The sequence below is a fragment of the Candidozyma auris genome, chromosome 4, assembly GCF_003013715.1.
Source record: "Candidozyma auris chromosome 4, complete sequence".
NCBI lineage: Eukaryota > Fungi > Ascomycota > Pichiomycetes > Serinales > Metschnikowiaceae > Candidozyma > Candidozyma auris.
The window spans coordinates 168,393-193,734 of NC_072815.1; the positions used below are offsets into that span (position 1 = coordinate 168,393).

At 47.8% G+C, this 25,342-nt stretch overlaps 10 protein-coding genes across 10 annotated transcripts; 7 read left to right on the forward strand and 3 right to left on the reverse strand. All coding sequences in view use genetic code 12, as the record gives it.

Annotated features, from left to right (window-relative positions):
* Nucleotides 1-10: 10 nt before the first annotated feature.
* Nucleotides 11-1,900, forward strand: CJI96_0003754 (uncharacterized protein; the record flags this gene model as incomplete). Its single annotated transcript, XM_029036995.2, has 1 exon — nt 11-1,900. The coding sequence occupies one exon, from the start codon at nt 11-13 to the stop codon at nt 1,898-1,900; it is 1,890 nt and encodes a 629-aa protein (XP_028888051.2).
* A 1,066-nt stretch (nt 1,901-2,966) lies between these two features.
* RNR21 (ribonucleotide-diphosphate reductase subunit) lies at nt 2,967-4,244 on the forward strand (the record flags this gene model as incomplete). Its single annotated transcript, XM_029036996.1, has 1 exon — nt 2,967-4,244. One exon carries the CDS (start codon nt 2,967-2,969, stop codon nt 4,242-4,244), a length of 1,278 nt encoding a protein of 425 aa, XP_028888052.1.
* Nucleotides 4,245-4,582: 338 nt separating this feature from the next.
* CJI96_0003756 (ribosome biogenesis protein TSR3) lies at nt 4,583-5,566 on the forward strand (the record flags this gene model as incomplete). Its single annotated transcript, XM_029036997.2, has 1 exon — nt 4,583-5,566. One exon carries the CDS (start codon nt 4,583-4,585, stop codon nt 5,564-5,566), a length of 984 nt encoding a protein of 327 aa, XP_028888053.2.
* A 1,984-nt stretch (nt 5,567-7,550) lies between these two features.
* Nucleotides 7,551-11,463, forward strand: HYU1 (5-oxoprolinase; the record flags this gene model as incomplete). The annotated part of the gene is made up of 2 exons (XM_054702147.1): nt 7,551-10,876; nt 10,926-11,463. The coding sequence occupies 2 exons, from the start codon at nt 7,551-7,553 to the stop codon at nt 11,461-11,463; spliced, it is 3,864 nt and encodes a 1,287-aa protein (XP_054558122.1).
* A 375-nt stretch (nt 11,464-11,838) lies between these two features.
* CJI96_0003758 (uncharacterized protein) lies at nt 11,839-15,465 on the forward strand (the record flags this gene model as incomplete). The annotated part of the gene is made up of 1 exon (XM_029036999.2): nt 11,839-15,465. One exon carries the CDS (start codon nt 11,839-11,841, stop codon nt 15,463-15,465), a length of 3,627 nt encoding a protein of 1,208 aa, XP_028888055.2.
* A 175-nt stretch (nt 15,466-15,640) lies between these two features.
* SGT2 (Sgt2p) lies at nt 15,641-16,693 on the forward strand (the record flags this gene model as incomplete). The annotated part of the gene is made up of 1 exon (XM_029037000.2): nt 15,641-16,693. One exon carries the CDS (start codon nt 15,641-15,643, stop codon nt 16,691-16,693), a length of 1,053 nt encoding a protein of 350 aa, XP_028888056.2.
* A 254-nt stretch (nt 16,694-16,947) lies between these two features.
* KIP3 (tubulin-dependent ATPase) lies at nt 16,948-19,389 on the forward strand (the record flags this gene model as incomplete). Its single annotated transcript, XM_029037001.2, has 1 exon — nt 16,948-19,389. The coding sequence occupies one exon, from the start codon at nt 16,948-16,950 to the stop codon at nt 19,387-19,389; it is 2,442 nt and encodes an 813-aa protein (XP_028888057.2).
* A 114-nt stretch (nt 19,390-19,503) lies between these two features.
* On the reverse strand, nt 19,504-20,136 carry CJI96_0003761 (uncharacterized protein; the record flags this gene model as incomplete). The annotated part of the gene is made up of 1 exon (XM_029037002.2): nt 19,504-20,136. One exon carries the CDS (start codon nt 20,134-20,136, stop codon nt 19,504-19,506), a length of 633 nt encoding a protein of 210 aa, XP_028888058.2.
* A 988-nt stretch (nt 20,137-21,124) lies between these two features.
* Nucleotides 21,125-23,101, reverse strand: CHS4 (Chs4p; the record flags this gene model as incomplete). Its single annotated transcript, XM_029037003.2, has 1 exon — nt 21,125-23,101. One exon carries the CDS (start codon nt 23,099-23,101, stop codon nt 21,125-21,127), a length of 1,977 nt encoding a protein of 658 aa, XP_028888059.2.
* A 1,331-nt stretch (nt 23,102-24,432) lies between these two features.
* On the reverse strand, nt 24,433-25,131 carry CJI96_0003763 (E2 ubiquitin-conjugating protein UBC6; the record flags this gene model as incomplete). The annotated part of the gene is made up of 1 exon (XM_029037004.1): nt 24,433-25,131. The coding sequence occupies one exon, from the start codon at nt 25,129-25,131 to the stop codon at nt 24,433-24,435; it is 699 nt and encodes a 232-aa protein (XP_028888060.1).
* Nucleotides 25,132-25,342: the final 211 nt, after the last annotated feature.

Here is a 25,342-nt window from a genome sequence, read left to right on the forward strand (position 1 = left end):
AGTGCTCTCAATGTCGAGCAACACAAACCTGGCGTTGGACGCTCCCGGGCTGCTTCGGCCCGCTCGCAGCTTGAGACGCAGAATGAAGGCCATCACCAACGACTTGCCTCCAGAGTTGCTGCCTGTGGTCAACTTGATCAATGCTCAGAGATTGCGCACATACGTCTCGGGCTCGCTCTGGCTCAAACACCATGGGTCTGATTGGCTCCCCACGGAGGCCACGTTGACAGGAACAGAGTTGGCTTTATTTATAGACGGCTCTGAGAACCCCAAGTATGTGAACATCCAAGATTGCAGCATCTTGGTTGGCTCCAAGACCTCGCTGTCTCCAGGGTCCACATCCGATGTCTCGTACCCATACGACTTGACCATCTTGCAGGATTTTGATAACCACCAGGAGGTGCTTCGCTTCGATGTGCAACAAGATCTTTTCAATTGGCTAGCGGCGTTGCACTTGTCCAAATTTGAGCTGACGTCTTTGAACGAGGCCTTCACCGCTGTCATGCTCTCGATCAAGGGTCCAGAGCTCTCGGATATATACACGCTTTTGGCCCACAAAAAACGGTTTGCTAGGTTCGAGTGGTGCAACTTGCGCTTACCCCAGGTATCTTCAAAGTGGATCAAAACGTACATGGCCATAATCCCCGGCGACAACAAAAAGAAAGGCAGAGTGGAGATCTACACTAACGACAAGATAAACAAAAAGTCGCTCATCTTATACGTGAACGACGTTGAGGCCGTCTACAATGTCTACCCTGAGGATCACCGCATGATTGACAACAACGGTATCATGAAGTTAGAGGGCCAAGTGTTCGTCAACAAAGACTACGAGCACCTCTTCTCTGGCAAGGAGGTTCTCTCGGGAGACAGCACTCCAACTGGCTCGAAGCTGGGCTCCAGAGTCAGCTCCAGCACCTCCCTTAGCTCCTTGGCTGCTCCACCAGCGCCACATCAACAGGTTGGCAATCGCTCGAGAAGTACATCGGTGAACTCATCCCATTCGTTCTTCATGAATTCGCCAACTCCTACGAGAAATACGAAGGAGCTGTTGACGCCCGGCTCGCCTCCACGCAACACATCGAATCATTTCTACAAGAAGCAGAGCGTCAACAAGTTTGTTGCTACAAACTACGTCTACTTGTTGCCTCTCAACCACCCTGGAGTTTCTTCTATCGAAATCATGATCAGAAACTTCCTCCATATCATTGATGCCTTCAAGTTGTACGGTCGTCCTCAGCAATTGAACAGCGACAAGAAGAACACCGAGTCGATGCTCTTCGGGTTGCCATCGTTGCCATTCTACGGGTATCTTTCGACGGAGGACGCATTTGATCTTGTTGAGGCCAATTTCGATACCGCTCGTATCCAAAACTGGACGGAGTTGGAATGGCGCAACTGTTTCAAGGAGTACATTGTATGCAAACAGGCAGACGGGCCATATAAGGGCGTGGGCAACATTGCCGATCTATACGACTCCGTCGAGGGCGACTCTCCTGTTAGCGAACTGGCCACCCCAATCGGGATGTTGTCGCCCAAGATCCTGTTCCCCTATAACACATCACGTGTTGCCAGTCCTCCACCAGGCAACATGTCACGTCTCTCACAGAATTACTCAGGAGGCGATGAGTTCGGCGGAGAGATTGGCCAGTTGCTGTTGAGCGACACGAGCTTGGGACAGGGCCCCAGCAATCTGGGCAGCAACATCGCAAGTGCTCCGGCGCTCAAGCTCAACGACGACAAGTACTTGGGCGGCCCCTTTGAGTTCAAGAACCAGGACACCTCTCCCAGATCGCAGGACGACATGCTTCGGTCTCTTGAGCCCATTGTGGACTTGCCCACCCCTCTTGACGACAAGCACGCTGTGAACAATTACTTCAGCGTGAAGGCTGCCAATTTGTAAGCTGCCCCGTGCACTGTGTAAGTTCATTTCTTTTGGTTCAATCATAGACACTCCTTATGAATGTGTAGGCACCTAGAACTTGGATCGGAGCTCTTTATGAGCACAGTTTGAAATTATCTTAGCTGAGTACTACTGGCCGGGCTAGACCGAAGTAGTGCCCAACGTTACTATGACAAGAGCGAAGCGTCAATTTATCGTCTGATTCGTAATGTTGACTAATCTCGTTTAAATTATTAGCATTCCGTCCTCGAGCCCCCCAATGTAATACCACCTGACTAAGACTTAGTAAAGCTAGGTTTACATCACCTGTTTGAATATATGCACTAATTTTGCAGCCATTTGAGACCTCCCTTTCTCCTCCACAAAAGCTCATTATCTTACTCGCATTGTGAAATTTCTCATTCTCCAACGGCTTTGCCCAATGGTATCCGATTCCGTCTCCGCCTGACTTCATACCCACCTCTCTTGTTTGAAACCGAGAGCGGCCCAAACGACGTGTATTGTTTTCAGGTGCATAACCCGTACACGTCTAGCGTGTTGTTTACCCTTGGAGCAACCACGATGATGCGTCTCGTGGTTCGTAGAAAGCAACACGCGATTGTCATTTGAAAAAAGTGTTCCTTGATCGGCTCAAGGGTAAACACAGGGACTGCATCCAAGAGCCAGCCACCCGGGACGACAATGAAATCGTGAGAGCTATTTCGGCCATTTTTGGGTCTATTGAAGCGCCAAAAAAGGAAAATGGTTTGGAAAGATACGCTGAGCACCGAAATGTCATTGAATTTTTAAATAAACAGCTCTCTGTGCCTTTTCAATCATCACAAGGGTAACCTCCACACAAGACGCGTGCCACGTCCACCTCACGTCTAGCGCGCTCGCGCGTCACGTGCATCCTTCATCTCTTATTTGCCATTTGCTACTCTTCCCATCTTTGTCCTTGCCTTCGTTTCCTCCTTACCAAAACATTCGGCCGCCGCATCGGTAAACCCTCTTTCGCAAAGTATATAAGCCTGTGTTTTCCCCAACTTTTATCTTCTTCATCAAAAATCTCTTTTTCCACAAAACCATGTCCATCCAACAAACTCCAACCAACGGCTTGACTGGCAAGATCTCGTCTCTCGACATGACTAATGCCAAAGGCACTGCCTTGACCGACAAGTTGGCCGCGGAGGCTGCTCAGAAAGACTCTTCTTCTTCTACAGACTCCATCGTGGGCAAGCCTGAAATCAACACCTCCTTGGAGGTGGACCCTGAGGAGACCGCCAAGGTGGCCAAGGAGATCGAGGCTGCTGCCAAAGAGCACGAGAAGTTCTTGGCTTCTCACAAGGTCCAGCGTCACAAGTTGAAGGAGCAGGAGAAGGATGAGCCTTTGTTGATCGAAAACAAGCGCAGGTTCGTCTTGTTCCCTATCAAATACCACGAAGTTTGGCAGATGTACAAGAAGGCCGAGGCTTCTTTCTGGACGGCCGAAGAGATCGACTTATCCAAGGACATGCACGACTGGAACAACAGAATGAACGACAACGAGAGATACTTTATTTCCAGAGTGCTTGCGTTCTTCGCTGCGTCCGACGGTATCGTCAACGAGAACTTGGTGGAGAACTTCTCTGCTGAGGTGCAGATCCCTGAGGCCAAGTGCTTCTACGGTTTCCAGATCATGATGGAGAACATCCACTCCGAGACCTACTCCTTGTTGATCGACACCTACATTAAAGACCCTAAGGAGGCTGACTTCTTGTTCAACGCCATCGAAAACATCCCTTGCATTAAGAAGAAGGCTGACTGGGCATTGAGGTGGATCGCTGACGAGGAGGCCTTGTTTGCTGAAAGATTGGTGGCCTTCGCTGCCGTCGAAGGTATCTTCTTCAGTGGCTCATTTGCGTCCATCTTCTGGTTGAAGAAGAGAGGCTTGATGCCAGGTCTCACATTCTCCAACGAGTTGATCTGCCGTGACGAAGGTTTGCACACCGACTTTGCCTGTTTGTTGTTCTCTCACTTGCAGAACAGACCCGACCCTTCGATCGTCGAGAAAATCATCACAGAGGCCGTTGTTCTCGAAAAGGAGTACTTCACCGACGCCTTGCCAGTGTCTCTTTTGGGTATGAACGTCAACTTGATGTGCCAGTACGTTGAGTTTGTTGCTGACAGATTGCTTGTTGCTTTGGGCAACAAGAAGGTGTACAACGTGACCAACCCATTCGACTTCATGGAGAACATCTCGTTGGCTGGTAAGACCAACTTCTTCGAGAAGAGAGTGTCTGACTACCAGAAGGCTGGTGTCATGGCTAAGACCAACGACGCCACCAGCAACAGCAAGACCTTCACTTTCGACGATGACTTCTAAATGTCACTCCCTTTTCATTGTTACGAATTACTTCTATTGATTTTGTCCCTGCAAGCTGCGTGGGTTTGGTTTTTACGTTTCTGCAGCTTGACTTGTATTTTTTTATTAACGGTCCCACGAGCGCCTGAGCTCGCATTCATTTCCTAATTTACATAAACGTCACGATACCAGCAAGCGTAGAGAACAAAAATTATAGAATTTCGAAATCATTTGGTGGAGGTTAATCCTCATTACTCTAGATCCACCCTGTTATGGCTGCAATCAGCACACCCGTTCACCAGGATGAGGCTCATCGAATTGTCACATCAACTACTCACTAACAACCACCTACCTGAAAAATGGGAAAGGGCAAAAATAAGCAATCTGAAGATAGAGCGACGAAAACTCGAACCTCCAACGGCCACAAGTCCAAGCAGCATCATGTCAGAAAAGGCAGACAAGAAGAAGGCGCTAACAGGAACACAGCAGATGCGAAGTTCCCAGTGAAGTTAGCCATGTGGGATTTCGACCATTGCGACCCGAAAAGATGCTCGGGAAAAAAGCTAGAGAGACTCGGATATATACGAAATATGCGAGTGGGTCAAAAATTTCAAGGCATCGTGGTATCTCCCAATGGAAAGGGTGTGGTTTGTCCGGACGACAGAGAGATTGTTGAAAGCTTTGGAGCTGCCGTGGTAGAGTGTCTGTGGGCAAGGCTTGACGAGATTCCGTTCAACAAAATTGGAGGCAAGCATGAGAGACTATTACCGTACTTGGTGGCCGCAAACACAGTGAACTACGGCAGGGCATGGAAGCTCAACTGCGTAGAGGCACTTGCAGCTTGCTTTGCCATTGTTGGGCACGTTGACTGGGCCGAGGAGCTTCTCAAGAACTTTTCTTGGGGGCTCACGTTTTTGAAGATCAACAAGGAGCTCATCGAGGTGTACCAGCAGTGTACAGACTCGGAGTCGGTAGAGAAGGCACAGGCGGATTGGTTGGAGAAGTTGGAGGAGGAACTGAAGCAGCGGAAGGAACAGAGCGCCACGGAAGACGTCTGGATGATGGGGAATGTGAACCGCCAGAACGAAAGCGAGGAGGAGGCTGAGGAAGAGGATGAGGCTGAGGATGAAAGTGACGTGGAATACGACAACTTGGGAAACATCATACCTAAGAAGCAAGAAAGGTATGATAAGTTGGGCAACTTGATAACTGAAAATGAGGAGATGGAAGAAAGTGAAGAAGAGACGGAGAGCGACGAAGACGTTCAGTACGACAAGTTGGGCAATATCATCAAGCCAAACACTATATTGAGTGGCGAAGCATTGGAGTCACTACATGTGTAATTGAATCGTCACTATCTTCCAAGTGAGACTTTGAGACTCAGTCCATACTAAGCGGGCAAGGCAAATGACCTTCTTGTCGTTTACATAAGCCATGGCATCCGTTATACTCATATTTGGATGTATCTATGGCGATGAAGCCCGACACTAAGGGTTCATCGCTCTCGAAGTTCCCGTTTTACGTTGCTACAAGGCAGTGGTACGTACGTGATATTTAGGAGGGTCCCCTCTTGACCGCGGGCTATTTGAAAAGCCTCCTCCTCGGTCTTTTAATGAGGTGGTCGAATGAGTCATCTCACTGTTCATCAGACATGACATTAAACCTCCTCTTGAACTTCTGAAGAAATTTTTATAGACGATGTGCGTGCTTTCTTCTCGTACTTCTCTTGAGTACCTCTCATGAGTACCTCTCTTGAGTACCTCTCATGAGTACCTCTCATGAGTACCTCTCATGAGTACCTCTCATGAGTTCAATGGGCCATATATTCATCCTAAAATATAGATCTCGAGTGCATTGCTTTTTGATCGTATTGATTCGGTAGATTTGACAAGAACGTCAAGGTTGCGGATTCGTACAAGCACCAATTATTTCATCTCAGGCGCAATTCTGTGAGTATATTTACTTTGTGAAAAGGTAGGCGAATATAGACTCTGATTTCGTAACAAAGCCGTGGAAGTACGAAGGGGTCCAGATAGCTGTGCTTGTCTTGTGCGGCTCGTGCGTCTCGTTCAATCGTCGGTAAATTCGATATGCGTCAACGTACATCACAATGCATCGAGCGCTTTTTTGCCCGGAGAACGTCGGAGATTGAAGCAAAAATGCTAGAGCGACGACGTCAAGAAAATTTCTTGTTCAATTCTCTTGCTCTTATACTCTTTAAGACAGAGCGAGCTTGGCAGCCTGAATATGCACTTCACGTTAGCGCCAAATTCAATCATATAGTCAAACGGCATTGCTTCTTTTTCAAGGCAATGTCTACACCCAGAGCCAGATGCCCACAATTCTTGCCATTTAGTCTAAGCTGTTTGAAAAATTTATAGGACCTGGTTTGTATAATTGTTTTCTTGATTAAGGGGCAGGATTGATAATCTAGCAGTCAACGAACTTTGAGAAAATCTTTGCATAATGTATCCAGCTCGCGAAGAGAATCTGTCAATTACTCCGGAAAATCAGACAGATATGGAGACCTAGGCAGGCGAACCGCACCTTCAAAGCCAGGCTAATTCAAATTACAAAGAGTCTCTCAAAATGCCTCCCAATTCAAATAGTAAAATTTCGAATTCTAACCATTTATTTTCTGAGATTACCGACGAATAACGAAGCGTGTAAGCGAGGTTTGATTTGGCATGCCGTTTGGCCCTTATGGTCAACAATACCCAGGCCACCACACCTAAGACTCTTGGATTGAAAACGCCGTATTGATAAGACACCACATCCTCAACTCAGTTGCCATTGTCTTTTTCGCAGCCAGTGTTCCCGAGTAGAAAATAGACGCAAATTACAGTCGCTTTAGAAACTGAAAAGATGAATCGGATGGATTTTTGCCATTAAACCCCAGCTTAAAAAATTTAATTAGGACTGCTATGTTAGAGTTTTTAAAGTATTGGCCAAGTTTTTTCAAAACAAATTGGTTTTTCATGCCATTGTCTTGAACAATGCGTTCGTGTAGGACCCTTGGGGTAAGTCTCGCCGAGCGATAGAGTGCCGTAGCGAGAGCTAGTACCGGCACCAAACACGAACTACACCCAAGAGGAAGTATATTATTTCTATTTCTGTGCACATTTCGCTAGAGAGCAGCTGAGTATCACGTTTAACAAGATTTATCAAAATAAACGGTGTGAAATACGTTACTGGACGTCCTCAACCTCTCTTTGATCACGTGACCAGACATCACGCGGTTCCCCGGACTTTCATCAAAGACGATTCCGCAGTATAAAGGTCCGGAATTTTCACACCAAAAAGTCCCCCCGCAATTTTTTCAAAATCATGGCCTATTCTGATCCCAAGGGCATTAAAATCGCCATTGACAGAGGTGGTACCTTCTGTGATGTCATTGCGAAAATTCCAGGCCAGCCCGATTTCGTGTTCAAGCTCTTATCAGTAGATCCTCAGAACTACAAGGACGCTCCAACCGAGGGAATCAGACGAGTGCTTGAGAAAGCCCATGGGGTCACCATCGAGAAACTGGAGAAATTGACAATTGATTCAATTGACTCGATCAGAATGGGCACCACCGTGGCCACAAACGCTCTCTTGGAGAGGAAAGGTGCTGCTGTGGCTCTCGTAACCACTAAAGGGTTCAAGGACGTGTTGAAGATTGGTAACCAGACGAGACCCCATATCTTCGATTTGACCGCTAAAAAATTAGGTCACTTGTATACCGAGGCGTTGGAGATCGACGAGAGGGTCACGATGGAGTCGTTCACTGAAGGTGGAGGGGACAAGCTTGACTTCAACGTGGAAAATGATCCAGAGCTCAGGACCGGTGTTTCAGGAGATATCATAAGGGTGCTTAAAGAGCCCGACTACGCTGTTGTGGAGGGTCAATTGCAGGAGTTGTGGAACCAGGGCCACATTAAAACATTGGCCTTATGCTTGTTACATGCCTATGCCTACCCTGAACACGAGCAGAAGGTGGCTGCCATCGCCAAGAAGATTGGCTTCACGGTCTCTGTGTCCCACGAATTGCAACCTATGATCGGCATGGTCAACAGATGCTCGTCCACTGTAGCCGATGCATACTTGTCTCCTGTCATCAATGAGTATATCCAAGGCTTCGGTGAAGGCTTCGAAGGCGGCCTCGAGGCCTTTGGAAACAAGTTGCTCTTTATGCAAAGTAATGGTGGCTTGTGTCCTTGGTACAAGTTTACAGGACTAAAGGCAATTTTGTCGGGTCCAGCTGGTGGAATGGTTGGTTATGGTGAAACCTGTTATGATGACAAGACGGGCGAGGCTGTTTTGGGCTTTGATGCTGGTGGAACGTCCACTGATGTGTCTCGTTATGCTGGCTCTCTTGAGCACATATACGAGACTGTTGTGAGCGAGGTGCAATTGCAGACTCCCCAGTTGGACATCTCCACTGTGGCTGCTGGCGGAGGGTCTATGCTCTTCTGGAGAAATGGCATGTTTGTGGTTGGACCCGAGTCAGCAGGTTCCGATCCAGGTCCAGCATGTTACCGAAAAGGAGGTCCCTTGACTGTCACAGATGCCAATTTATTTTTGGGAAGATTGTTGCCGGAGTACTTCCCCCAAATCTTTGGTCCCAACCAGGACCAGCCTTTGGATGTTGATGTGACAAGAGCGAAGTTCTTGGAGCTTACAAAGCAAATTAACAGCGAAGGCTCTTCGTATACACCTGAGGAAGTTGCCTCTGGTTTCTTGAAGGTTGCTGTCGAGGCCATGGCTCGTCCGATCAGAAACTTGACCGAGGCTAAGGGCTTCAATGTCTCGGAGCATAAGCTTGCCTCTTTTGGAGGTTCGGGTGGTCAGTTCTCGGTGGGTTTGGCCAAAAACTTGGGCATAAATGATGTCGCTATTCATAAATATTCGTCCTTGCTTTCCGCATACGGTATTTATGTTGCTGACATTGTCATTGAAAAACAGTCGCCAACTTCTTTTGCCTACAACAAAGATAACGTGAGAAAAATCGACGACAAAGTTGAGCAACTCACAAAAGTCGCCTACGACGAATATGAGGCTCAGGGCCATAAAGGCTTCGACACTAAAGTTGAGGTCTTTTTAAACATGCGCTATGTTGGATCTGACACACATTTATTAATCTTAAACGATGGCAAACACAATGCCGATGAAAAATTCATCGAAAGACACAGGAAGGAGTTTGGGTTTTCCTTAGATAGAAAGGTCATTGTGGATGATGTCCAAGTCTTGTTATTTGTCCAGTCTAAAGATAAGCAGGCGAGCAATCCTTACGAAGAGTATCGATCATGTACTAGTCCAAGTGTTGTCGGTCCTTCTGAAGTTGTCAGAAAGCTCTACTTTGAAGACAGTGGCTGGAAAGATTCCCATGTTTACGAGCTTCCAAACTTGAAACCGGGCATCATTATTCAGGCACCAGCGGTGATCATCGATAGCACACAAACAATCATCGTCGAGCCAGGGTCCAAGGCTGCAATTTTGAAGGACCACGTTCTTCTTCTAGTTGACCAAGGCGCCAAAGCTGAGATTTCCAAAGACCAAATCGATCCAATCCAATTGTCTGTGTTTGGTCACAGGTTTATGTCCATTGCAGAGCAAATGGGTAGAACTTTGCAACAGACATCTATCTCAACAAACATTAAGGAAAGATTGGACTTTTCATGTGCTCTTTTCGATAAGGAAGGTGACTTGGTGGCTAACGCTCCTCACGTTCCAATTCATTTGGGTGCCATGTCGTTTGCTGTGAAAGCTCAGAAAGAAATGTGGGACGGTAAGCTCGAACAAGGCGATGTGCTTGTCACCAACCACCCTTGTGCTGGTGGCTCACATCTTCCTGACATCACTGTTATAACGCCAGTCATCAACGACGATGGCAAAATTCTCTTTTGGACAGCTTCTCGTGGTCATCATGCTGATATCGGGTCAATTGCAGCAGGATCTATGCCTCCCAACTCTAAAACAATTTACGATGAGGGAGCGTCGATAGTGACCCACAAGTTATGCTCCAAGGGTAAGTTTGACGAGGAAGGCATCACCAGGCTTTTACTCGAGGAGCCTGCTAAGCATCCTGGCGGCTCTGGAACCAGAACTTTGAACGACAACATTTCGGACTTGAAGGCACAAGTGTCAGCAAATTACAAGGGCATCACGTTGCTCAATCGCTTGGTCGAGGAATACTCGTATCCTGTGATCAGTTTGTACATGAGGGGTATCCAGCAAACAGCGGAGTTAGCTGTGAGAAATTTGTTGAAGGATGCCTATACTAAGTTTGATGGGCAGCACTTGAAGGCAAAGGACTACTTGGACGATGGAACGCCAATTGCGGTTGAGATCGAAATCGACCCAAAAACAGGCGATGCTGTATTTGACTTTAGGGAAACTGGGGACGAGATGTACGGTAACTTGAATGCACCCAAGGCGATCTTGTACTCAGCTGTACTTTACGTCTTGCGTTCGTTGATCAGCTCTGATATCCCCTTGAACAACGGATGCCTCCATCCAATCAAGTTTTTGACCAGACCCAGCTCTGTTGTTGATCCGTCATATGAGGCTGCCGTTGTTGGAGGTAACGTTGAAACGACTCAGAGAATCGTGGACGTCATGTTGAAGGCATTTGAAGCCGCTGCTGCTTCACAGGGAACTTGCAACAATTTCACGTTCGGTACGAACGACAAGAGCAAGGGCATCTCCTTTGGCTACTATGAGACCATCTGCGGTGGTGCTGGAGCAGGACCTACCTGGGACGGGCAAAGTGCCGTTCAATGCCACGACCAACACCAGAATCACTGATACTGAGCTTTTTGAAAAGAGGTACCCTGTCATCGTTCATGAATACAGCATCAGACAAGGCTCTGGCGGCGCTGGAGCACACAGAGGTGGCGATGGTGTCATTCGAGACATTGAGTTCACGTACGACGACCTCGAGGTGTCTTGTTTGATGGAGCGTCGTTCGTTGGCGCCGTTCGGTCTTTTGGGCGGCAAGTCTGGGCTCAGAGGAAGAAACGTCTGGGTTAGAAAGCTGCTGGACGGCAAACACATCTATCTTGGTGGCAAGACCACCGTCAGAGTCAAAAAGGGCGACCATGTCATTATAATGACCCCAGGAGGTGGTGGTTACGGTAAACCTGAGGACGAGGAGCAAGACAGCAAAAGAAGAAAAGTCGACTACAATATCAAGAGTGCCATTCCCACCATATTGACTGGGTCTGCTGGCATGAGACAGCAAGCCCAAGAAACCAATTGATCATGTTTTGCGGATCGATAGGAAAGTTCATGTCAATGGGGCATCTGTTGCAATGCTGATAGCACTTGCCTCAGGGCTTTGTATATTTCTCATGTTCTCTTCTCAAGTGTAATATATGCATTTGTAAAAATGATACCACAATCTGGATTCAAGCATATTCTCTGTACCAGTCACATGCTTCAAAGTTGCAATCTAGGCAAGCATATATGGCAGGCCTGGAAAATACCTGTGTTTCTGAGTATCTCTATCAGCACGTCGTGTGCCAATGTAGTATCTACTTGTCGCACCCATTTGGTATGCATATCAACTAAGTAGGCTGCGCATAATGTGTGTAACTAGCTAACTCAATACAAGAAGTTGCCATATGCTTCCATCATGAGCACCGGGAAGCAGAAGCATCTACCGCTCCTATATAATCCCCTCCTCAATGCCATCTTCAACAATCCACATCACGCCAAAGCGGCCATTCGCTCCACGATAGCAGAGCTTAGCAACAACCACAACGACTACACTATCCTAGTGCCTCCAGCACAACTTCTTCGAGAAGGCTTCGAACTCGGGGGCCACAAACTCGAGGACTTGTGTTATGAGAATGATGCTTTCTTGAAATCACATATCATCAAGACGTCTTCGCCGTTTTCCACCACCATGGCGCCTGTGACGAAAGTACAGCTGATCATCTACAACACAATGAACGGGAAGCAAGTTTTGGTGAAGAATGGGATGGTTTTTACGGGAAAGGGGTTCAAGAAAAGTATACGAACAAACATCCTCAGCACAGATTACTTCACGACGTTCTGTGAGTATTTCTCCAAGGGGTCCAAGGTGATGCTACTCTACATAGACGATTCTCTATATGGGCATAAGCTGCCGGAAAAAGATGTTCAAACGGCGAGTCCACAACCTGAATTGAAAAAGGCCTCTCGTCCTCAACGCACAGTGACGTTTGAGAAGCTCCTACGGAACTTCCCCTTGCTATCTAAAGCCATGTCTGACCACTTTTACATGCTATTTCACCACAATAATCGCAAGTTTGAGCGACTAAGGGTGCGTAGCGGGGTGTCTCTCAAGGAAACTAAAGCATTGTTCATGGCCATGGTGGAGGAAGCGTTCTCGATTGTCCAAAAAACGATAAGTGCTGAAACGGCAGACGGGGAGCGGATTTCTCGCCTACTACATAATGTCACGAGTCAAAATTCGACGATTGACCTCAACCACCTTGTGCACGAGTACGTGGAGTTGAACATGTACGATAAAGTGTGGGTACAGATCGTATCGCAATTCGAAAAGGCAGCAAAGGGCGATACAGGGGGAGATCTACCGGATATGGTACTATCCCCTGCAGTATATAAGGATTTGTCCTGTCTCTCGCTCAATCAGCTTGACATCCCAGTCGATGAACCATGGCATATGAATGTGTTGCATGCTAGAGTGGCAGCGGCGATCGCCGAATTCTCCAAGCTCAATGATCCGGGCGTAACTAACAGACGTCAAAAGATAGACTTGCTCAAGAAGACGGTAGATATTTTATCGGATGGCACTTGTGACAAGGAGAAACATGACGTCTCTCACCTTGTCGTGGATGCGGATACGCTAATAGGCCTCTTGATTATGGTGGTGGTTCATTCAAAAGTTCCGTACTTGGACGCTCATATCTACTACATACGCAATTTTGGCGTTGACTCACTACTCACAGGTAATGCTGACCCAGAAAAGAGCAGCGCTGGTTATCTCAACTATGTTCTAAGCAATATAGACGCTGTGATTTTTCACTTGTCAGGGCAAGGTTTGGATAATAACCCATTGAACCATCTCCAAGAGATGTCCACTGCCTCTGCTCAAAACTATAATCTTTGGTATGCAATCCAGAACGAGAATATAAAGAATCTCGAGCGAATGATGGACCTGGTACGCGAGCAGTACGGTGATGGTCCACTCCCGAAGGATCACTTTCTCAGAAGCAGGAACATCCATGGCGAGAGTTGCTTGACGTTTGCACTACGTACAAAGAACTCCAAGGTGTTCAAAACCGTGCTCGATAAAACTCTTCCATGGACACTGGTTGAAGATTTATTATTTGACAAGAACACATCTACCGATCAAACATTGATGATGATTGCATTGGTGGAAGAAAATAGTGAGAGCGCAAATTATCTATTAGATGCTCTCTTTGAAAGCTCAAATGAAGAAGAAAAAAGACTCTACCTCAATTTAAGAGACAATAATGGGAGAACAATTGGCCATTACTTGAGCCACGACCTTGACATCCTCGCCAAAATTGGTCCACTTATAGATTGGCATGTCAAGGACAACAATTCGCATACTCCCCTTTTCAGCATTTGTCGTCATTACGACCATCCAAGATATATCGAGCTTATAAAACGAGCTTTCGGGTGTGTTTTCACAAAGTATGAAAAACCAATGGCACTCGATCAGCATACAGACAAGTATGGTAACACATTTTTGCATATCCTTGCCAAAGGCTTATCAGAATCTGGCATCCTTAATCCAGAGCTAGCATTGTTGAATGTGAATCAGCCCAACGAGAGGCTTCTTACCCCTCTGGCAGTATACGTTCGTTATGGTCGAACAGACAACTTGAGGTATCTTATGAACAACAAATTATTTGATTTCAGCATAGAGGATCAACAAAACTTTTATAATCTATTAGATTACTATAGCTTTTCGGCGGCAAAAGCCAAGAACGGAAGTAACAAATCGTTCAAGGAGATCGAAAGGCTAATAGTTGACAAGTATTTTGAAACAAACTTTTCTCATAATAATGATATTGAGACAGGTGTTCTCAATGCTCGCTATGATGGCTCAGCAAGCGATTGGATAATAAACATGGTGACCTACACAGACGGAGCTGAACCTTCCATCACTACGAAATATATCCCCATAGACAGGGTAAGGCAATTCACCAAGCTACAAAAGTTGGCATTTCCGCAAGGCTTCGGTCTTGATGTGAACTCGCTTTGGATAAATCATCCGTCCGACAAGCCCACAATCCCAGCATGTTCCAAATACCGTTCCAATAGACTCTTGGAGCTACTCACGATGTACTTTCTGGCAATGCATTTTCACTCCCAATCATCAAAGACAAAATTCAAGAGAAATCTTGCGTTGTGCTGTGATGACAACGGCAACTCGACGTTGGAAATGATAAAAGACATCAACAATGCCCAGGAGGAAGCGAAGGCAAGAAATGGTGTTGTGAAGTTCTCGCCACAAAAAGTTCAGGAGATTGAGTACTTCCTAGAATACTCTGAAAGTGATTTACGAAGTTTTCACCTTGAAATTCGTAAACTCAATCAGTTGCTCACTGTCGCTGGCATGAAGCAAAGTGACGTTAGAAATGTGTCTGACATCTTCTTGAGAAGACTAGATCAGGGGAAGAGTGTGCTACTTGATAGACGTGAGTTTAGGCTACTTGACTCGTCATACATGAAACTTCAAGCCTACGCTAACTGGCTCGAGCTCTCTGTTGAACAGCTTTTGCAAAATTGCAAGAAGCTACAAGAGAAGCTTCGTTGGTGGAAACAAATTTACCAGGGCATCAAGGATATCAACGCTGAGTTGCATCGCTTCGAAGAGCAGTTTCCCAAGCAACCACAAAACGGAGACGCTAGAGAGGAGAACGAAAGTGGGATATTCACAAACACAATGGCAAGACGAAGCACAACGCTGCTCGACAAAATTCCCGAAGACACATCTGAAAACAATTCATTTTTCAACTTTGGCATTATTGACAGCAAAAAGTCTAGATATAAGAAGCTATTGCTAGCCAAAGCAGAGGAAGTGAAGAAAGTTATGAATTTGAATGCAGACATCAAGATCGATCATGAATTGATAGCGGCAGAGATCTCCCAATTCATGAGTTTCCGTTCAGGTTTCTTCAGCCTTGGTATTAAACACTTTTGCGAGTACCACTTGCTTCTGTTGCGGACACGTAATCAGGAACTTGAAAGGCTTCTTTGGAGTATCAGACGGGCTGAATAATAAATTTTTTTTTTTTTTTTTTTTTTTTGACCTTTGCTATCATTATCACATTTTGCAACCATTTCCGAAGGCGTTCCCCAGGAATCTTCTCGAACACCCGTGCACCAAGATCAGCACTTTTCGAGCTCGTACTTATTAACAGCGGACTGCCTCCAATATTTACAACATCACCCAAATGGCTATCTCACATAAGGATTTGGCTCTTGCCATTATCCAATTTTTGGAAACAAGCGTCTCTAGCAAAGTCGTTCTGGAAGAGTATGCTGAATCTATGGATGTCGCAATCGACTGCATTGCCGACGCTTTCGAAGTCGACAAGGCAGAAGCGTCCAGCATTGCCTCCAAGTTCGGTGGCTTGTCTTTGCTTGACACTGTCAACAAATCTGGTGCTTCCAGTACTGATGTGAAGGAGGAAGTTGTCGAAGTTGACGCCGATACCAAGGCGAAGGCAGATGCCGCTAAAGCTGAGGGTAACAAAGCCATGGCCGCCAAAGACTTTGACACTGCCATTCCCAAATACACCGAGGCTATTGCTTTGGACCCAACCAACGTGGTATACTTGTCCAACAGAGCCGCCGCTTACTCTTCTGTGTCTCAGCACGAGAATGCCGTCAAGGACGCTGAAGCTGCCATCAAGATGAAGCCTGACTTCTCTAAAGCTTACTCGAGACTTGGGTTGGCCCAATACGCTTTGGGAAATGCTAAGGCTGCTATGGAGGCATACAAGAAGGGTTTGGACGTTGAAGGCAGCACTCCAAGTGATGCCATGAAGAGAGGATACGAGACAGCGAAGAAAAGAGTCGAGGCTGAATTGGAGAGCTCCATCGCCACCAACGAGCCTGAGTCGACTGAGAGAGGCACCGATGCAAGTTCTGGCTCTGGCTCTGGCTCTGGTGCTGGCTCTGGTGCTGGTGCCGGTGGCATGCCAGACTTTTCGTCGATGTTTGGCGGCGGAGGTGGTGGCATGCCCAACTTTGCTGAGATGATGAACAACCCACAGGTGATGGAAGCGGCACGTAATTTGATGTCGAATCCCAACGCTCTTGAAGGTTTGATGAGCAACCCTGCCGTGCGCCAGATGGCCCAGAACATGGGTCTCGGGGGCGAGAATGGCGGAGGACTCGAGAACCTCATGAACAACCCTATGTTGCAAAACATGGCCCGTAACTTCATGGGTGGCCAGGGCGGTTCCGGTGGCTCCCAGGGAAACAGCGGTGGCAGCCAGTGAGAGCAGGAGCAAGATGATATGACCTAATTCGACAATGTATACGTAAATAGCATGCTAGAATACCACGTGAAGAAATATATTTAATATTAGACCACAGGCAGACATATGTAGATAACTATGGGAAGAAACGCGTTGATCTCTTGGTGCTAAGTGCACTCCCACTATTTACACCAAGTGCTTACAGCAAACCTATCAACCAAACCCATCAAAAAACACATAATTAATAAAGAACAAAGCTATTCTCTTTAGCTTTTATGAATACAGCCCGTCAGTCGTCCATCACGGTGGCAGTGCGTGTGCGTCCCTTCACGCCAGCAGAAGAGAACAAGCTCATCCTGCCGCCAGGGAAACCGCTCTTCATAGGCGATGGAGCCCTTTCAGGAAGCCTGGACAGCACCAGCGAAGAAAATGGCAGGTCACATTTGATTCCTCGAGGAATACGCAGAATTGTCGATGTCGTGGACGACAAGATGCTCATATTCGATCCTCCGGCCACAAACCCGCTAACATCAATGCAAAGAAATGCGTTTCCCAACTCCAACATGAGAGCACGAATACGAGACTACCGATTTGTATTTGACAGTCTTTTTGACGAAAACACGCTGCAGCAGCAGATCTACGAGGCTACTACGAGACCTCTTCTAGACAGCATCTTGGACGGGTACAACGGTACAGTGTTTGCGTATGGAGCCACTGGGTGTGGAAAGACGCACACGATTCTGGGCACACCAACAGACCCCGGGGTGATTTTTCTAACGATGAAGGAATTGTACGAGCGAATCGACGCTTTGGCGGATACGAGGTTGTTTGATGTGAACATCTCATTTTTGGAGATCTACAACGAAACGATCCGAGACTTGTTGGAGCCCGAGACGCCGTCGAAAAAGTTGGTGTTGCGGGAAGATTGCAAAAAGCGAATCATGGTGTCGAACTTGCTGTCTCGGCTGCCTGCATCGGTAGAAGAGGTGATGGACTTGTTGGTGGTGGGCAACCAGAACAGAACGCTGTCTCCAACGGAGGCGAACGCGGCTTCACTGAGATCTCACGCTGTGTTGCAAATCAATGTCAGCTCACGAAGTCGAACGGCCTCTTTGGATCAAGAGCACACCTTTGCAACCTTGTCTATCATTGACTTGGCCGGCAGTGAACGTGCGGCAGCGACCAAGAATCGAGGGGCGAGGCTCAACGAAGGTGCCAACATCAACAAGTCGCTTTTGGCGTTGGGGAATTGTATCAATGCCTTGTGTGACCCACGTAGGAAAAACCACGTACCTTACAGGGATCTGAAGCTCACCAGGCTCTTGAAGTTCTCTCTCGGAGGGAATTGCAAAACCGTCATGATAGTGTGTGTTTCTCCGCTGTCACAACATTATGACGAAACTTTAAACACCCTTAAGTACGCTAATCGTGCCAAAGAGATCAAGACAAAGCTCATAAGGAACCGCCAGAATTTGGATCGCCATGTTGGCTCATACCTCAAGATGATCACCGAACAAAAGCAAGAAATCGAAGAATTACGAAATCGAGAATCGAAAGTTGTGGAGACTACGATAGCCAAGCAGCGGTCTCTTGTTGATAGTGCAGTGCTGGAGGCCCTACGAAGTATAGAAGGACTCAGAAACAGTATTGCTAAACAGCATCAAGAAATTTGGAGAAAATGCTTTCTGTTAGCTAAAAGGAAACTTCTATTGCTTCTCAAAGAGGACCTTCACATCCTCATTCATTCATTGAAGAAACTACAGGACGCAAGGAGTGGCTATCACCCTTTTCATGAGAAATCTAAACATCTACTAATCCAGGCGGAACAACTTGTTCACAAGAGTAATGAACAAATTATCAATCTTGAACACATTTATGACCAGCATTCAGAGATAGATCACATCTTCAGCAAAACCATTGACTTCACTCTTAAAAAGCTTCAGGAATCAGAAGGGTGGACTCAGCAGCTTACAATGATGTTCGAGTCCATGATTTTTCACACCAAAGAGCGGTTTCAAAAGGACTTGCTCGTGAACTCGTCTGTTTTATTTGACTATCTAGTAGGCGAACTAAAGCCATTCAATTTCGCCTCGCACGGATTAAGCGAGATGATGAGCTGCTTCACAGCTCTCCACAACGTCGATAATATGATGGAAAGAGTAGTCAATTCTATGACTGCGGTCACTGAAATCATCTCTGCTTTCAACAACTCGGACTACGACATGGCCATAGAGAAGGCCACGTCCAAGTTTATTCAGTTGAAATTGCAGCGAGATGAGCTTTCGGAAGAGTTAAGCTCCCATAAACTTGCAAACCCACCTAAACTTCAGCATAGAGGCAAGGATAAACGGACCTCCACATCCCCATTGCGGCTGTCACCGCCACGAGCACACAAGAGATCGTTTAAAGTCAATAGCCATCACCAACCTGACGAACATGGCGAAGAAGATATCAGCATGGAAGACTCTTTTGCCAATCGGAGCGCGATGGACCAGGACTCATCGCCTCCGTTGAGAGTAACGGAGAATCGACCCGTGCTTGACGTTCTAGATCTCAACAACGACACTCGTGTCGAAAAAACGGCTTCCGTGCCAGCCTTTCAAGACAACGGCATCTCGCTTCGAGCACCTTTGCTCAACAAAGGAGCCAGTACGAAGGTTGTGAAGAGAGACTTGACCCCGTTGACCAATGAAAACCTCCAGAGGGAGATCGATTGATCTCACCACGTTCCAATTGCATTCTACAACTACATACCTAGCATTAGATCAATACGCCTCGAACGAGCAAGGACAGGTCATTTTATACATAGTCAATCGTAACGCATACATAGCCTAGTAGTCTGAGGATCCGTAGGAGCTGTCACCTCTGCCAGAAGAGCCATAAGAGTCGCCACCTCTGCCAGAAGAGCCATACGAGTCACCGCCTCTACCTGAAGAGCCGTAAGAACCACCGCCTCTGCCAGAAGAGCCGTACTTGTCGTCATCGTCGTCCTTCCTGGAAGACCCGTACGAGTCGCCTCCTCTGCCAGAAGAACCGTAAGAGTCATTTCCACCAGATCCGTACGAGTCGTTGCCGGACCTGCCAGAGGAACCGTAAGAATCGTTGCCGGACCTGCCAGAGGAGCCGTACGAGTCACCACCACGGCCAGAGGAGCCGTAACCACCAGATCCGCTGGAACCATACGAGTCGTCGTCATCCTTTTTAGACGAGCTGTATCCGCCAGAACCACCTCTGTTGGAGGAACCGTACGAGTCGTCATTGTCCCTACCGCTGCCGTAGGAGCCAGAGCCAGAACCAGAGGATCCGTACTTGTCGGAGCCAGAAGAGCCATAGGAGCCGGACGAGCCGCGGTTGTCATCATCGCTGCCCAAGGCACCCTTGATCTTGTCACCGATCTTACCAAAGGTAGACTGTTGGTTGTCGTCGTCACCGTAGTTGCTTCTGTCGTTACCGCCAAAGGACATGTTGTTAATTGTAATTGATTGTTGATGGAGAAGAATTGGGAGGAGATGCCCCTATTTATAGTCAACGAGAGCACCCTACGGCCTGTGATATTCTGGAAAGTGGCTCAGTGGCTGCAAACGGGGCCTGTGTATGGAGCCTGTGTATGAAGCCTGCGTGTGGGTATATGCGGAGAAGAATGTGACAGGGGGCATTCTGCAGGACGCGACTATTGTCATTCTCCCGCAAGGCAAGGGGCCACTTGCTTCGATTGCTCTCTCGACAAAGCAACTGCATGGTCCCGGCCGTCGTTGGTCAGACCAAGAGGAGAAAAGCAAGGAAACCAAGGGGCTACTTCAAACAAAAAAAGAAAGTTTAATTGTTTTTTCGGAAATTAAATTCCACTTTATAACCCTGCGCTTTAGTAAATTAGCACAAGAAGTCGTAATTAGGATTCGCTGCGCCTGGCCGTGGACGGCTAATTTGTCCAAGGAGCCGAGTGGTTAATGCTTTGTGTGGCTTCGGGCGCATCTTCACCGTGACCGTGTAACGATCGCCACAGAGGGGGGGTTACAAGAAACACGGGCAATTGTGTGGGACAAAAGCGTCAGTGGCTCATAATTGCGGGTAATAGGGGTCCTGCGAGACTGCAGTGATGGTGATGCTTCGAAGGTTTCGCGGTAGCTACTGTGGCCGCAGTAGAGAACGTCATGATGCAGCAGCGTCAAAGTTGTCTTGTCAGGCATTTGTGAAAAATGAATGCGAGAGACACGTTGTTGGTATGAATAGAAAAGTAAACAGGCTATTCACTGTGTACGAAGGAAATGCTCGGTGTCTTCGAAGAAATGGCGATTGTTCAAGCAATCGTCACAGGTAATTAGTGTAGAGTGTATAATGAGGGAGAATGCAATAGGAGATGTGGCCTTGAGTAATCTTCGTGTCAGCAAGGAACGTGCTTGACGGAGTCAATTGACACCGTTAAATGTTGTTGTGCAGCTTCGTTTCGTGTCATCAAACAATGGCACAGTCCTTCTCTTGAGCAGAGTCACCGGGACCGGCCGCGGTAGAAGCATTCTTCTTGCGATTTCGCCTTGCCAATTTTGCAGCTTTGGCAGCAGCGTCTTTGTTGGTGATTCTGGCGAGGGCCTTGGCCTCGCCATTTTCGGCGGCCTTGGTGTACCACACTTGAGCCTCGTTGGCATTCTTGTCACACCCAATGCCCTTCTCGTAGAAGTTGGCAAGAGCGAATTGAGCCTGGGCCAAACCACACTGCGCAGCCTTCTTGGCCCACTCAAATGCTTCATATTCGCTCTTGGGCAAGTAAGGCTCCAGACCAACGAGGTACCAGGCACAGATGGAGAGCATTGACTGCGGATGGCCGGCAACGGCGGCGTTGGTGTAATAGTTGATGGACAATTGGGCATCCGATTCGACAACTTCACCCACTTCGTAATGGTGGCCCAAAATGGCTGCGGACTCGACGTGGCCAAGAGCTGCTGCCTCGGCAAAGAGCTTGAGCGCATACATCTTGTCGACAATAACAATATCGAGGAACCCTTCGTAGTAAATTTTGCCTAGCTCATAGGGCGCCGCTGCCGTCAACTCGGTGGCCACGTTCGATGCTCGCTCTAACCACTTGATGCCAGCTTTCTTCTTGTCCACGCTATTAGACACACCCATACGGCCGTAGAAACAGTAAACACCTAGCTTGTACATAGCAGCAGGGTGGTTTTTGGACGCAGCCATTTTGAGGAAATCAATTCCTTTTCGAGCATCGTGGCCCGTGCCGAGGCCCTCCTCGTAGCAATGGGCCGTTCTGAATGCCGATTCCGTGTGTCCGTGCTTAGCTGCCGCAAGGAATAAACTAAATGCTTCTCTATTATCAACTTTGCCAAAAGCGCCCGAGCTGTACGCATCACCTAGTAAGTACTGGGCATCCACGTACCCTTTGTCGGAGAGACGCTTCAAGTAATGGTGGGCTTCCTTTAGCAAAGACTTCTTGAGCTCAGGCGTCGAAGCGTCCTGCAAGTCAAAGGAGTTGGACGACTTGGACTTGCGGTGGCCCTTTTTTGTCAGCTCGGTGTCCAATGACAAGGAGGATCCCGTTTGTGGCTTCTTGGGGGTGGTGCCGTTTGGAGTGCTTCCACCCGAGGTCAGAGGCGAGTCTGTCACGAGCATTAGCGCAGTTTGTAGCATATACTGGGCGTACTGGAACAAGACGGCCGGGTCGGTCGACTTCTTCGCGTTCTTTCTGTACATTTCCATCGTCTTGATCCGAGGCATCAAATGGGCCAGGTTCTCGCCTAGATAGTCGCTGACAAGGTTATGGGAATCTTGATCGTGGAAGAACGACGACGACGACGAAAGCGACCGTGCATGGCTGTAGCGGGCCAATTGGCCCGGCATGCTGGCCACAGAGAGGTTATGTTCTGGTCTCGAGTACAAGTCCTGGGGTTGGGTAGGGTGGTTCAAGTTGAGGTTTGTCACCGACGAGTCTGCCGACACCGGGATCAGCGGAGGCGACGTGACTGCCGAGTCTCTGCTTCGAGACAGTGACGCTGCCGACGGTTCGTTGATGGGGTAGGGCACCGTGGAAGGAAGCACCGCATCGTGCCGAGGCGACACGCTAAGCGCACGATGATCGTTGGACGAAAAACGAGGGCTCGAGAGCGTGGTGGCTGCGAATCTGTTGCTCAAGGACGTGGTCTCGTCCAAAGGTTTGTTGGCGTGTCCGTTTGATCCGTGACTGTGGCTGGCTGATCCCGGGGCTGCTAGTGCTTGGTACTGGTGGGAAAGAGAGCTTTTGTAGCTAACGTCTGACGTGGACTCAGTGTGGGCGTCGCTCAAGGGATACGGCGTGTTGATATTGTTGTTGTTGTGAATAGTGTTGCTGGGAGGTGTGGCCATGGGGGGAGACGTGGTGCTAGTATGGGCTGTGGTCAAGGAGGACGCCGAGGGGTTTGCCTTCAGTCTGTAGGGATGGGACATGGCCGCTGAATTTGAAGCGAACGATTTGGAGAGGATAAAAAGTAGGGTTTCAGAATGGTGGAGGCGGTCGAACAAGCGTGGATAGGGTGGTGTAGACGGTTAGAAGCGAGTCTGAAGGCACGAAAAAAAAATCGCTGATGATATTGGCTGCGCAGAGGGTTAAACACGCCAGGCTGGGAGGTAAAGCACCGACTATAATTGAAGACCGATGGTGTGACGTCGGCACACTTGAAGCAGTGTAATAGAAAAAGGAGAAAAAAGCAAACTAAAGAAAGAAAGTAAAATAAATCTTGTGAAAAAAGTGGAGTTTTTTCTTTGTCAGCCTTGGCTTTCTCGGTGTTCTTGCGGGCTGAGGCGGGATAGGCGCTGGTGGTTGAAAGAGGAAATGTGCGCTAAACAAGTGAAGGCAAAAGGGAAAGAAAAAGAACAATAAAACAAAGGGAAAGCGACATTTATAAGGATATTTGTCACGTTTGAGTATTCTCAAGTGCAATGATGTAATGGCCCACTTGGAGTTTCTCTAATGGCTCTGCTTTAAATAGAATACTGGCTCAGTTCACAAAATGCGGAAAGTGTTTATTTTGCAACCTGTGCCGCAGCACAGTTCCAGCAGCCGACCGAGAGTGTAAGAGAAAGCACGCTGAACAAGAGGGTTTTCTAGGCAAAAAATTGTCGATATTCGTGGATCTGACAGAGAATTGCTTAAATCTTTGCTATTTTTGTGATAGGTTATGTAGGCTTTTCTTTGGCTGGCTTGGGGGTCTTGGTGGTTGCAAAAGTAGGTTGGAGGCGCGGGAGCCTATCTCGTCAAGGTGCTTCGGAATCGACCCTTCGGAATTGATACAATGAAAATCGAAATATAAAATTTAGACTGTGATAAATGCACTGTGGACGTTTCAAGTGAGAAGGTGCTACAATCGTGCCGAGGGTTTTTCATGTGTACGTAGTTGACGAGATTCGGCTCTCGGCACCGCTTTTGCCGAGCAGGACGAATCTTGTTCCAGGAAGCTCGATTCTTGGAAACGGTGTCTTAGTTATAAACAGCCTACACTGGCAAAGTTCTTTGGGTATTTATTAGCTGGTCCAGCCTTGATCTGGCCAGCGTCTTCTAGAAACAACCGAAGGCTGAGGGCCTCAGCCACGCATTCCGATGGAGACATCGTCCGACACCACGAAAGGCCCTAAATGCTGCTATCGAAAGGCCACACGGTTCAAATCGTTCCAATAGTAGATGCCGTAAGCCTTTTGAGTAACACCTCTTCATGCATCTTGGGCCCAAATCACTTCATCACGCACCACGCTCGAGCCCGTCTTCCACTCATGCCCTTCTTCTAATACCAAAAGTAAGCTGCTACAATTGCAGCCAACAAAACACTGCCTAACGCAACATACCCGCCCTTCCGTGGGACCTCTGAGTCGTAGGCTTGAAGCCGTGCTCTGTCCTCCGGGCTCAACTGACCCAAGTCCACTTTTGTGTTTGCATGCACCGCCAGCGCCTTTTTCTCCTCTAGTTTTTTCTGGAGGCGCTCCGCTTCTGCTATGGCTGCTTTGTTCAGCTCCACCAAATCCGGAAACATGCTTCTGAACCTGGCATTGTCGTTGTTCCACTTCTTGCTGTCGCGGGCCAATCGCCGCTTCACCTTTTCGCTGGTCACGATCGATCCTGTCGTACTGTCCTCTCCAGTCATAAAACTCAACAACCCAGTCAAGATCGTGGCCACCGACCACGCTGGGTTCCACGTGTCTGGGTGGTAGTCACTCATGCTGAGACAGAGTCGGGTGTTGCAGGCAAATCTTCCGTTGGGCGTGATCACCGTGATTGCAGGTGGAGCAAAAGGGTAGTCTGGTGGGAATCGAAGAAGCCCATGGTACTGGCCGCCTTCGTAGGGGGTGGAGGGGGGCCCTGTGATGATGTAGTGCCACTCTAGGATATTTTCTTCGTTGGGTTTGGCATGAATGAAAGGGGGTGGGTTGGCCTGGATCGACTTGTACTCTTTGTTGAGTCTCTTTTGCGCCTGGCGAGAGACCATGTATGAATAGTGAAGATGATTAGGTGGTTGTTGAGATAAAAGTGGTAGAAATAGAAGTGGTGATTACAAGTGACAGTGAGCCTGTGATCACGTGCGCGTCATGATTGTGATCCCCAGCAATTGCAGTGGATCTACAAGGAAACAGATAAGGGCGATGAAAAAAAAATAAAAAAATGAAAAAAATAAAGAAAAGAAAATGAAAATACCAAGA